We start from the raw sequence: 12,743 nt of genomic DNA, 5'->3' as shown, positions 1-12,743 counted from the left end.
TATGCCCCACATCTCTACCTGGCCCCACCCACAGCCTCACCCTCACTTTACCTGTCTTTCCCTGGCACTGCCCACAGCTCTTTTCCTCATGCTATTCCTCTCTACCTGGGCCTGCCCACAACCTTTCTCCTTGTTCTAGTCTTTCAATTTTCCTGCCTTTAACCACTGAATGGTAGAATACTGTGGTAAATTGCCCCACAATTGACTTAATTTATGGTGATCAATGGTTATTTGTTTTACTGCAGGATAAATGTTATTAGACTTAGAATGGAATTTTATCACACAATCTATACTGTACCTTCTGATAAATCCACTGCACTTAGCTTTCCTCCTGAAAGCAAAACAGTAGAATTTCCACTGTTTGGCAATAAGCACTTACCATGGTGATAAAAACACTGCTGTGAGCAATTTGCGTATTAAGCCAAATTCCTTTATCAAATGATATTGATTTGATGTTAATAGATTTAATCTTTGGTTGAAAAAATACGTTTCCTGAGGGATACTTTCAGATTAGATCAAGAATACTGTTCTGTAGAGAAAAAAGTTTCTGGAAGAAATATCATTATTGTGCACTACCTGGCTTTGTCAATGTCAGTGAAACTTTTTTAGTGTTATCTGAGTCTGGTTCAGTGTATCATCTACTGCAACTGGAACTAACATTCACATTACTGTGTGTCAGTGATACACAACTCCATTCCTGGTGAGCCAAAATGAATGCTGCTTTTTGTCCTAAGCAATTATTGTTATATATGTCTTAACATCTATAAACACAGAAACCACATGTGCAGCCTACAGCTCATGGCTTCATCAAAAACATCAAATAAATTATTGGACTGATTAGATAATTAAAGTGAACGTGTAACCTGATCCAGAAATGGTTATGGGCCCTGTAGTGCACTTTTGCTGTTGGTTCATAGCACACTATAACATGTGGCAATTTGGCAAATAATTCTGGAGCGTAATATTGGGGCACTTTCATACTTGAACTATGTATTCACCATTTTCTTTGTCTGAATCTTTGTCAGGATTGACCACATGTTCAGGGAGATGTCAGCACACATGAAGCAAACTCTAATTCTACTGAAAGCACCCTGACTGTATAATACTGGTTAACAATCATTTACAATAAAATGTGTTGTATTGAATGCAAATGCGCTTTAATAGTACATTCAAAACATCCAATGCTACACCACATAATCCAGTTTTATTACATTACACAATTAAATAAAAATGAAATACATTCAATACTATAAAGATTAATCAGTCGACGCATTATTTGAAGTATTCTCTTTTCCAAGCAGGCAGATCTTGCAAGTAGACTTGTTCCTGGTTCTCATCAGCTGTAATGAGAAAAAAATGAAATTTGATTAGATTTATACTGACTAATTCATTCAGTGCTGTTTTTTAGGGAAATGGTTGAAGGGACAATCAATATGTCTCAACTCAACATTTAAATTTCATTTAAGCAGCTTGTCCAGACCCATCCAGCTTTGTACCAGAAACTAAATTGATTAATTTATAATGGAGGGGTTGAATTTGTCCCAGAGAGAACAATGCAAAGGAATTAATTTAGATTTATGAATATGTAATACCATGCCAATTAAATGTGAACATGCAAAAGAGGTAAAGGGATTTCCATCCAGAGGGGCCAATAGTTGTGTGAAGATAACATACTTGAGAAGTTACATTTTAGCATTTAATTGTAAAATAATTTACAATTATTTTGTAAGATGCATGATGGAAAATGAGTGTCCATAGACTGAAGCAGGGCTGCGATTAGGGGAAGCTCAAACAGTGGAGTTACATCGTTATATTGCAGCTATGGGACAACAACAAAATATGGCTGTTGATACCGAACGTCAGTATAGGAGAACAATCCATGCAGTTTTTGTGACATGCTGTGGTTTGAAATGAGCAAGCATAGTTCTAGAAGTCACACCTTCTTCTCTGGCCTGCTGGAGAAAGTCGAGGAGCACTGATGCTGCCTGGGACACTCTGCGTTGTTCTGTGTTCTGACTGCGTGTCTCTGAAAGCATAGGACATAATGTTGCATACAACTCATTGGGGCCACTCAGATAAAGGATTCTCAAAATGTCGACGAGACATGTTCTCATATTTATGAAGTCCTTCCATTAAAATGTGCCAGTCTTCTCCCACCTGTTCAACGGCCTCGCTATATTTTATTCACAAATTGTCAACCCACTTTTACTTGGTATAGCCTTGACAAATTATCAAAAGCATGTTACTTTCCACAGAGATGACAAACAGAAGGACCTTACCTAAATGAATGGCATCATACATGTTCCCTTCTTTTCTGTCTTCAGACACAAAACGTCGTCCCTCTACAATCAAATAAAATTGAGAAAATGAGCCGCATTGTCTAAAGGGACAACATTTTTAAATGATTCTTGCGAAAAAATAAAGTAGAAAAGCCTGTGCCAACATTGCTCGTTACTTTCCCCATTGGCTAAACGCCAGGTTTTCAGTGGGCAGAATTAGCTGGGTACAATCACTATAACACAAAGTCCAGTGAAATCCTTTCTACTTGTAGAATGTAAATGATGCTCTTTCCACTTTTTTTGTGGGCAAGCTAAATTGGAAATGCCTAAGCATTGTGCACTTTCTCTGGATACTGAAAAATCTATCCACTTTTTTCTTTTCTAAAAAAGAGTACTTCACCAACTATCTAAAAGAACAATCTGGCTTTCCTAAAAGGCTAGCACTGGTGCATGGTGCAGTCACCTCCTCACTAGAGTCTTTGCTAAACTCCTTGATTAGTAAAATCAGGTGTGTTACTGCTAGGTTGAAACAAAAGTTGACACCTACACTGACCCTTTCTGGATAAGATTGGGGACCCCTGCACTAAAACATGAAAGCACCTAATCAAGAAAAATGAACAGCTTGTTAAAATTCTGGGATTACAATTGTGGTTGGAATGAAAACCAGCATATACAGGACAGGGGCCCCCAGGACGCAATTTGAGAACCACTGTACTAATGCATGGGACAACCAGCTCTAACCGAGCGACCAAGAATGGTTTACGTGAATGACGTATTTCACGTATATGAATATTAATGAGCTCAGGATACACGCGCAACATGTCCTAATCTGCTGAACAGGTTAACTGTTAATTACAATTTAACGTTAATAATTTGGTTTAAAACTTGAAAGCAGTATTAAAAAGACAATCAATTCTCACTTCTGGCGAATGTAAACACAATTTGAATCTAGTTTACTGGACTTTTAAACCATGTTAAACAATCAAAGTAATTTTTGAATCTATTACAAAACTTGATATTTATATTAAGAATCTGACAAATAGTTACTTCTTTACTTATTAAACAAAGCACAGGTTAAGACATTCTCTTGGCGTCTTGAGTGTAAGGGGTAACAGAGAATATTGGAGGCAACCAATACAAATTACTTGTCGCTTCAATTAAGCCTGAAACAAAAAAGCTCAGTGAGACCCGAAATAACTCTGGAAATGAAAAGTCTTCAAGACGCATAATTCTACCATAAAAAAAAAACTAAAGGACTAGGTACATGTACTACAATCTAACATTCACTACGTTGTCTCTTCGGAAATCCATGCAAGGTGGATGCGCCTTAGAAATAGTAGTGTCGATATAATTCAGACTTCAAAACAGCACATTTAATAGGCACGTTCATAATAAACACAACGGTAAGTGAATATAAATACAACTACTGCACATTTTGTACAGGAGTGAAATAGAGCAGGATACATACCCATAGTTCAAATATGAATATTTATCAGTCGTGCAAATTCAGTTGAAATATGTGATTTGACGCTAAATGTCAGGTCATCGGATAGATTTGAAGAAGCTGTACATAAAACAAAGCTGAAGTTGGTTTCAAATGCCATCTGAAGAGCTCACCTCCAGAAAACACCTGCACCGAAGAACTCGTGGACAGGATACTTACGCGCGCCCTTCAAGTACAGCATCGCCTGGGGAGTCCAGTTTCTTCGCTGAAAGCTATCCTTCATTCAGAAGCATAGATAGTTTGAACGAAGTTAGGACTACTGAGTCACCAGTAAACAGTAACAAAAAGAAAGTATAACATAATGTCATAGCTACCTTCGGGACACTCCAGGACTGAGAAACGAATGTTGCCAAGAATAATAGAGCAAGGGTATAAGCCGTAAAAGTTCTCAAACCCTGAGGCAAGAGAAACAAGCACTCTTATACATAGCCTAGTTCTAGGTCCATGGAACCCAGAACATTTGCTTCACTCATAACAATATTTTTTATATTTCTAAACATGGATAAAAGGGCTGCACGTATTCCCGTGCGTAAAAACGCACTGTGGATAACTGGCATGCTGTTGTAATCATTATTAGCGTAACATCCATATACAAATGCGTAACATGCACATAAATGCGGCAAAATGTTAGTTCCTCTCTATATTACTCAGAAAAATCACCCTGAGTTAGTGTCAGAATTTTGGAAAAATGTAAAGTCCCAAATAAATATTAGCCACATTACTTAATTTAGCAAGTAGCATTACAGAAATGTACATCATTAAATATAATCAAATATTAGCAATGTATGTGGGATTAAATATTGAGTAACTATTTCAATATGAAAAGAGTACTAAACAAAAGCAACCTGTCTTACTTTCATTCTTAAGGATATCTTCAAGTCCGTCAGCGTTTAATGCAACGGCGAGGGTATGTGGCTGTGACGCACTGTTCGTCGCTCTTTATAAACAATGGAAAAGGTGGGGGTGTCTAGAGGGAACTCCTGTCAGAACCTGTGAACAAGACTTGCGTTGTTTTCCTTTGAGAATTGTCAATGTCGATCGGTCAGGATACGATTGAGAACGTGAGTTGTTGGTTTATAGCACTTTAATGCCATCTTTTCGCGCAACGTGATTAGATACAGTTTACAAATGTCTCCCACATCGGATAACCCCGACCTCTCACTCTTTGCCCCCTTTATTTTATTTCTCATTGTATTTAGAATGTAGGTACAAAGAACTGATAACCACCTCTAGAGAAACTGCAAGTATGTTAACCAGCGCCAATTTAAGAATAAGCCTGTGGGTTACCGTCTGTTGTTAGGTAAATAATGTTCGCTCTGGCCTTTTTTATTTCTTATAGGCCTACTATGGAAAAAAACATTGCTCTGGACATTATTAATATGTTTACCCCTTGTGCAGTGGAGCATAGCATTTTTTAATGAACGGCCATTCTTATGAATGAAGGGATCGCTGACAGCCTGTCAATGAATGCCTGTGTGTTTGATTGGGCAGTCTCGGCAGAGTGACACTTCCTGTGAGCTCAAGGTGTGAGAGCACGCGCCGCGGAGAGGCCCTCCAGCTGGTTTGAAAGGCCATCGCTAATTGGAAAAGGTAGCATCCGTTTAATAAGATTTATTTAAAGGGTGACGGTGCATTCCGGTAGATTTGAATGGCTATATGCGTTAAAAAGATTATCTAAGCACATACATTATTTGTTATTTTATGTACCTCGTTAAGCAGGTACGAAGGAAAACATATACTATATATTATAATTTTTGGAGTACTGTGATACATAAATTGGTGAGAGACAGAAATTGTATTGGAAGAAGCTGTAGTTGTACAGACACATAAGGCAAATTTGAATGATTAATTAAGGATGGGTGCAATTCCCCTTTGCATGGGAGAAGACTGTCTGAAGGGTTGCACCTGTAGTCTGTTGTTGAAACTTCGGTTTATGACTACAAGTTGTACACAATGCTAATGTTATCTTCATTATTGTGTAAACTGACCATACCATGATTATTGTCCCCATCTCTAAACAGCACTTTCTATAGGTTTTTGGATATTGGGAATTGTACACAATGTATAAAATAACATATTAATGTATGTGTTTAAACCTTTAATGTATGCAGTCATTATAATCTGTATCTCTGGGGCACCTAATAATTTCATTTTGACCTAGGTGAAATCAGATTCGTTTTTCACACCTGAATTTGCACCTAAGTGACACATCCGAAGTGACAGATTGCCATCAAATGCCAAATGTGTCCTCAGAGCTACTACATAGTGACAAACTGACCAAAGGGTCTTGCTCTGCTACCCTCAGCACCCCCAGAGTGTGCAGGACTGTGACTGTGTAGAAAGGTCTTACACTGTGCAGAAATTAATGACATGTTGCAATTTTTCAAGACAGACCGTGAAACTCCAACAAGCAAGACATTCCAATAATCAATATTGGGAAAACAAGAGTGTGAATAATCTTCTCTACATTTGAAAGCAAGAGACTACAACTCATTTGTCAAATATTGGACAAATAAAGAAGCCTTTCTTAGGTCAATAATGCATTTCCTTACAGCCAAGCTTGAGCCAAAAACTACATAGGTTCTTTAGATATGATATTGGGTATACACAATATGACCAAATGCATCTGGACACACCTTGGTCTCGGGCTGTTTCTCATGGTTTGGGCTAGGCCCCTTAGTTTCTGAGAAGGCAAATCTTAATGCTACACCAAATAATACTACATTTGAGACGATATTGTGCTTCCCCAACAGCTTGGGGAAGGCCCTTGCCTGTTTCAGCATTGCAATGCCCCTGTGCACATAACACGGTCCATATAGATATTTGGTTTTTTTGAGAACGGAGTGGAAGAACTTCACTTGCCTGCACAGAGCCCTGACCTCTACCCTATCCAACACCTTTGGGATCAATTGGAAAGCCAACTGTGAGCTAGGCCTAATCACCCAATCAGCGCCCGATCTCACTAATGCTCTTCTGGCTGCACAGAAGCAAATCCCTGCATCAATGCTCCAACATCTAGTATAAAGCCTTCCCAGAAGAGTGGAGGTTATTATAGCATCAAAGAGTGGACCAACTCAATTTTAATGCCCATAATTTTGAATGAGATGTTGGATGTCAGGTATCCACATAATTTTGGACATGTAGTGCATCTTCATGCTGTCAATAATAACATCTAAATTAGCTTTTTATACTTTGTTAGGTGCCAACTAAAACAACTTAATTCAGACTAAGTAGGTCAGGACATAGTAAATGCCCATCCTGTACGCACATACTGTGCATAATCTGGGCTACACCTCAGCTCCATTCAATGCTTTATGTTTTGAGGCCGAAATGCAACTGACAACCTCCAGAGGAACCTGTAAGAATGTTTTTAGTCCATCAACTTACCAAGCATTGTTGGGTGCCTTCATGCGACAGACAGAAAACATTCCTGCTGGGTCCTCTGGAGGGTGCATATTGGCTATTTAAGAAGTCAGTATGTTTCAATCCATTTAGATTAATTCTGACAGAATGTGACACAAATTGAGCCTGAAGAGAATTAAGAGGCACAAGACAGCCTAAGGCCACAGTTCAAGCAGAAGCTAAATTATTGCCTCCTGTCTAGCTGCCCTTTAGGTTAAAGGTTGAAAATCTTTTGAGCAAACCTTGTCAGAGTGTTCGTGGATTAAATTTGCCAATGGATGTAAAGGAATGAGCCCAACAATGAAACCATAAAGCTTATCCAGGTGGCATTTCTTAAAATCTGAACTCTTCTGCCTTTTTGTCATAACTAGCATAGAAAATAATCACCTAGCATAGAAAAAAACCCACACATTTCACTTTTTTATTTCAAATATGTATTTACAAAAGTTCCACAAAATAAAACAAAGGCTGTTTTTTTTTTTGTTACTGACTCTCCCCAATATCCTTAAATACTTTACACAGATAAAAAGTTTGATGCATTTTAAAACCACAGACTGCAATACCTGCATTTGCGCTCATTGTACATAAGTGCCTGTGCATTATTTGGTTCTGATAAGTGGAGTCAAGTGGAAGGAGGGAGTTGATTCCAAGTTGCCACATTGGGCACTTTGCAAAAAATACCTTAAGGTTCAGAACCGCATTCATACCGAGTTGCGGCAAGTCAGGGTATTATTCCACAACTAAAACTGTCTCCAAAGGAAAATGGAGGCAGAGGCACAAAACAGAAGAGGACGATGACTGCTGTAACAACATCCTGGCATGTCTCATAATAGCTCAGAAGCTATTCTGATTCTTGGTACATTCCACAAAAATCCTGATGGCTGTTGAAGAACCAGCTTGGTCTGTCACGTTCCTACATCCCCAAATCCTCCACTCATGTGGAGGGCTATGTGAAGAGGGCACACAGGGAACCTCATAGGACACACGTCTTGTCCTTCAGGTAAGTCTCTTAGTAACAGAGTCCCATGGTAACCAGGCGTGGTAACTTTACCACGCTACAGAAGTAACTGAACAGTGACATCAAAAAACAAATGGGGTAAAAAAAAAAAAAAAGTTTTTGGCCTTTAAATAGGAGAAAAGCTCATACGTATCTGGTGACGTAACCTTAACATTGGGGAATATTTGACCAGGTTTGCAAAAAAAGAGATCTCTCAAAAACAAAAAATAAAAATTTGTCACTGTTATACCATGCTGTTGCTCTCTCCAACTTTATCCACAAACTGAAATATAAATAAGAAAGAAACAGGATTAGTCACAGTAGTCACCTTGTAACTATGGTCAACCAAAAAAAACAAAAAAAAAAACAAAATCATGCACTGCTAAGTATCATATCACATATTAAAACAAGAAAAATACAAGGATGACAGTATGATACACGGTTACCTATTCTTTAAGACACAATGACAACCACTTACTCACACCTCGGTGCTTTATGGCCTAAAATATATCAGCTGAAGCCCAAAAGAGAACAAGTTATTTTTCTATAACTAAAATAACACTGTGGTCTGAGCTTTATGTGTAGCAGATGAACAACATGGAGAAACCAGTGTGACAGAGATCAAGAGATCATTCGAGGAGGGGGAGGGAGAAGAACAGAAAGAGAGATAGCAAGAGAGATCTGATAAAGATCTGCAAGAATATTTACTCTATGGGGGAAAAAATGTTGAGTAAGCGAGATTTAGCGAAAGGTTTCTACCACTGTTTGCAGACATTTGTTTTTACAATCCCAAAAGAAACACATGGCTCTGAATGTGTAATTTCCTCAACATTTTCTCTGTAGTCACATCTTCCGTGCATACGCGGAGCAATGAGGGAAAACTTAAGACTCATGCGATGACCTTGGGAGAAATGAACAGCAACTGACCATGACTGCAGATGGTCTTCACAGCCTTAGGAAGGCTTTAAAGGAACGACAGAAAAACAGTCAGCTCAGAAACAGGGAGCAGTGCTGTAACACTACAGGACGCAGCACACAGAGCTTAAGTGTTGGACAGAGCTGCAGCAATGAAGAACAAGTGCCTGGGCCCTGGTCTCTGGTCACCTTGTTCTGGTCCAGATGAAGGTTAAATGGCACTCCAGTCAAGTAACACACTGACGTGCTGTGCTTATGGTTGGGTTTACCATTGAAGGGCTTCAGTTCGGGTCCAATAGGCTCAACAGGATTTTTTTTGCTCGTTGTATACTCTTTCTAATTAGTGCCTCAGTAATTGCACTGGCTGAGTCGGTGCACTTACCCCACTGATTCCTGGGAGATTTAGTAGGGACCCCAGGATCGGGATCCTCCTGATGAAGCCCACAACCACGGGGAAGAAGCCCCTGAAACAGAAACAAGGAATGAAAGAAAAGGTCAGAGGAGAGGTGGGACCAGAGGAAAAAGAGTTGCATGACAGAGAGAACACAAGCAGACAAAAGGCAAGCAGACAGGAATGATAGAGCCACAGTTAGAATGACAAGGAGAAGGGATCAGGCCTCTTTAGTGAAGCAGAAGGTGGCGATCTGTTACAGAAATGAACTATTTTTCATCAGAATAACGCAATTAATTTTTAAATGTTTCATGAACTGAAGTTAATGGTCATGCACATGCACACAATGTCCAACTAAATATATAACCTAAACATTTTACCAAATATTTTTTATTTTACTTTGTGTGGTTAATGAATTGCCAATCTGAACACAAGCGTACGCACAGAGTGATGAAGAAGCACAAACCACACCAGTGTAGAGTTCAGAAAAATCAGTGAGCGTGTCAATGTCAGTTACAGACAGTGACACCCCCCCCCCCCCCCGCCCCCGCCCCCCCCCGCCCCCCCGCAAGCTTCAGAAAGAATATCAACTGTTCTCTTGGCCTTACCATTATACTACACTGCTGCCCTACCTCCCAGTTAAAAACTTGCACCTGGCCTACCCCATTAAACTACCTTATAGTATGTGGACATGATATACATGAGAAGACATCACTGAGATTTTCAAACACAACCATAATCTAAATATTACATTACCAATTCTGTTCAAGCCTAAATATTCCCACTGTACTAGCCACACAGTGGGTTATTTCACAGGAGAGTAATTCCTCCTTACCTTTTATTCAAAATGACACTTTAATTTGTAAAAACATTATTCACTTATCTATTCAAAATTGAATGATTTTGCATTGTTGATGAACTTGTGAGTAATGTGAACTTCAGACTGAAAATTGACTATTATGGATGCCGTATAAAACTGGGCTCATGTCAATGTTAAACAGTCTCAGTTTAGCTAGTGGCTAAATTACCATTCATATGTTCAATTCGGGCTCTGATATTGCACGGGTGCACAGGGCATCTCCTACAGCACTATTTTAATATTGTACTAAGGCATTGGTTTTCTACTCGGTCTAATGAAAGACTGCCCCCTGCTGGCCCAAAGATGATACTTCCATTACTAACCAGAGCTCTGATCAAAGTTCTACCACACGTAGATTTAGCCATTTGACAAGATCTACAGGATCTTGTCATCCTTACCCTATGTAGGACAGGATCTACATAGGGTAAGGATGGTGTTAGGTTTTTAGTGTGTAGTGATAATGCATGTATTCTCTATTATGAAAAATTCTACATTTCCACCACTTCTCATTCAGTTCTAGCCATCCAAACGTCATACACTACACTCAATAATTCATTCTTCCATAACTCACGTGTAAAAAACAAACAAAAAACATTGTGTAAGATCATGTTCATGTCTATCCATATACCCCACTATACCCATCTTATGTACCCACGATGCCCTGCTCTTCCCAGGATCAACTCACCTGAATAAGAGGAAGAATCCATAAATCTCCAGGACCATCCCAACCACGGGCCAGCCAATCAGCACCACAAGCACACCCCCCAGGAAGAAGCCAGTGGCCTTAATTTTGTGTTTCTGGAAGAAGAACCTGAAGGTCCGCTCCAACCCGATGACAAATGACAGGCCAGCCACAAACAAAATCTGTGCACACATATACACACATGCAGGCACATACAAGCATGCATGATCACATTCATCCATACAAAAAAAGCACAGAGAGAGAAAGCAAGGGAAAACCGTGTGAGGAAACAACAGTGTTCACTTTGTCAACGGTCAGGATCACTGAAAGCAAAATGAAAGTACTCACATTTCCCATGGCAAGGAGTGCCTTGTCAAAAAACAGGATCATTCCAAAGAAAAGGAAAAACACCCCAAATCCTGTTAATCCCATTCCAATTTCTGAAGGCAAAAAAAATGCATTAATTGAAACGCGTCTATGTACCCATTTTGACTAGTGTAGAATGAAAGTATGACTTACTGATATAGGAAGACATATTTTCTGTTAATACATATTTTATTCAGTCTTCCCTTGCAAACAACATATTTTCCTTGCAGGTATGGATCAATATCCAAATCATCTGCTGAACACTTCCGGTGATCTCAAAAGGGTTCGAATACTCCATTTAACGTTAGTTAATGGATCAAATTCCCGAAATGACGGCACCGATAACAACTTAAATTACTACTACTACTACTACTTATGATTACATACTATAAGCATACTGTGGATTTACACATTACAGCCAGGGAAGACTGCACATTATCAGCACCACAAGACTGTCAACTTTTTCAGGACAACTTTAACTGCCGTTGTTTCTTAGCACCAACTCAAAATCTGAATTGAAAATAACAATTTACTGTAATCTACCTAATGTCTATTGCCAATACATAACTACTGCTTTAGTTAATACGCATGACTATAAGACTTATTCTCGTTTATTTTACAGATGACTCGTTTATGCAATATATCCCCGGTTTACTTTTAATAGGATTACAGGCATTTTTTTCAGTGAACAGAACTACATAGCAAAATGACATAGGGAGGCATAACTTGTAAAACGCCTGAACATTCGTTCTTTTGTTATATTGTGATCTTGCCTACCCGTCCTAGCTGAAAAACTAATGCCTGGAGGCTAGCTACATACGTTAAGTGTTCCCAAGGAAGGGAAAAAAAGCACACAGCTCACGTTAGAAAACTACATTAGCTACTACCATAAATCAAAAACATACATGAAGCCAACAAGAACTGGTCAGATAGCGAGTATGAAACCGACAAACAGCGAGAAAATTTAATTTCTGGCTCCGCAGGCCTGTTCATGTCTTAAGGCTACAAGCTGACCATCTATAACTTGTCATTCATTCAGCTACTGATCTTGATGTCGCGTGCTGTATTACAACATTGACATCACGGAGAGACTGATATCAGTTACTTCGGTAAACACGTGAAACTGGTTCATCTTACTCTGTGAATCCGTTAGAGAGATCATTGTTGCGCTAGTTTAAATGCTCCAATTATAACTTTCTCAAAACGAACCCGCCTGTTGAGGCTTCTGCTAGCTGACTAGCTAGGCACTTGTGCACTAATCGCCACGTCTTCCGGAACCACGACTACACGCACTCATTGGTCCTCAAACCGAAAGCCAATCAGCGAAGGTCGTAGAAAGCACGCACTG

The 12,743-nt window shown here is 39.2% G+C and overlaps 2 protein-coding genes across 3 annotated transcripts; both read right to left on the bottom strand.

The window, feature by feature from the left end:
* Positions 1–845: 845 nt before the first annotated feature.
* spx (spexin hormone) lies at positions 846–4,709 on the bottom strand. The gene is made up of 6 exons (XM_035424916.1): positions 4,638–4,709; positions 4,098–4,178; positions 3,943–4,000; positions 2,280–2,342; positions 1,940–2,026; positions 846–1,340 (listed from the first exon to the last, which is right to left on the bottom strand). Exons 1-6 carry the CDS (start codon positions 4,641–4,643, stop codon positions 1,273–1,275), a joined length of 363 nt encoding a protein of 120 aa, XP_035280807.1. The 5' UTR covers positions 4,644–4,709; the 3' UTR covers positions 846–1,272.
* A 2,884-nt stretch (positions 4,710–7,593) lies between these two features.
* On the bottom strand, positions 7,594–12,713 carry golt1ba (golgi transport 1Ba). 2 transcript variants are annotated; one of them, XM_035425379.1, is made up of 6 exons: positions 12,533–12,713; positions 11,378–11,469; positions 11,033–11,211; positions 9,480–9,561; positions 9,110–9,144; positions 7,594–8,465 (listed from the first exon to the last, which is right to left on the bottom strand). In XM_035425379.1, the coding sequence occupies exons 1-5, from the start codon at positions 12,555–12,557 to the stop codon at positions 9,136–9,138; spliced, it is 387 nt and encodes a 128-aa protein (XP_035281270.1). In that variant the 5' UTR covers positions 12,558–12,713; the 3' UTR covers positions 7,594–8,465; positions 9,110–9,135. The 2 variants fall into 2 exon arrangements, with proteins under 2 accessions (XP_035281270.1, XP_035281269.1); XM_035425378.1 differs by lacking the exon at positions 9,110–9,144 and having other exon boundaries at positions 12,533–12,692.
* Positions 12,714–12,743: the final 30 nt, after the last annotated feature.

The sequence above is a fragment of the Anguilla anguilla genome, chromosome 7 (assembly GCF_013347855.1).
Source record: "Anguilla anguilla isolate fAngAng1 chromosome 7, fAngAng1.pri, whole genome shotgun sequence".
NCBI classification, from domain to species: Eukaryota; Metazoa; Chordata; class Actinopteri; order Anguilliformes; family Anguillidae; genus Anguilla; species Anguilla anguilla.
Note: the sequence above shows the minus strand (reverse complement) of the source record. Positions and strands in the feature narration are given on the sequence as shown.

Bases quoted from the DNA above. Each gene is read 5' to 3' on its own strand.
- golt1ba (XM_035425378.1), bottom strand. From the start codon at position 12,557: ATGATCTCTCTAACGGATTCACAGA. The intron at 11,212-11,377 runs GTGAGTACTTTC...ATGTGTGCACAG, and splicing joins CACTCCTTGCCATGGGAAAT to ATTTTGTTTGTGGCTGGCCT. The intron at 9,562-11,032 runs GTGAGTTGATCC...TTTCTGTTTCAG, and splicing joins GGATTCTTCCTCTTATTCAG to GGGCTTCTTCCCCGTGGTTG.
- spx (XM_035424916.1), bottom strand. The intron at 2,027-2,279 runs GTAAGGTCCTTC...CTATGCTTTCAG, and splicing joins GTATGATGCCATTCATTTAG to AGACACGCAGTCAGAACACA. The intron at 1,341-1,939 runs GTGTGACTTCTA...TTCTCATTACAG, and splicing joins CCAGCAGGCCAGAGAAGAAG to CTGATGAGAACCAGGAACAA.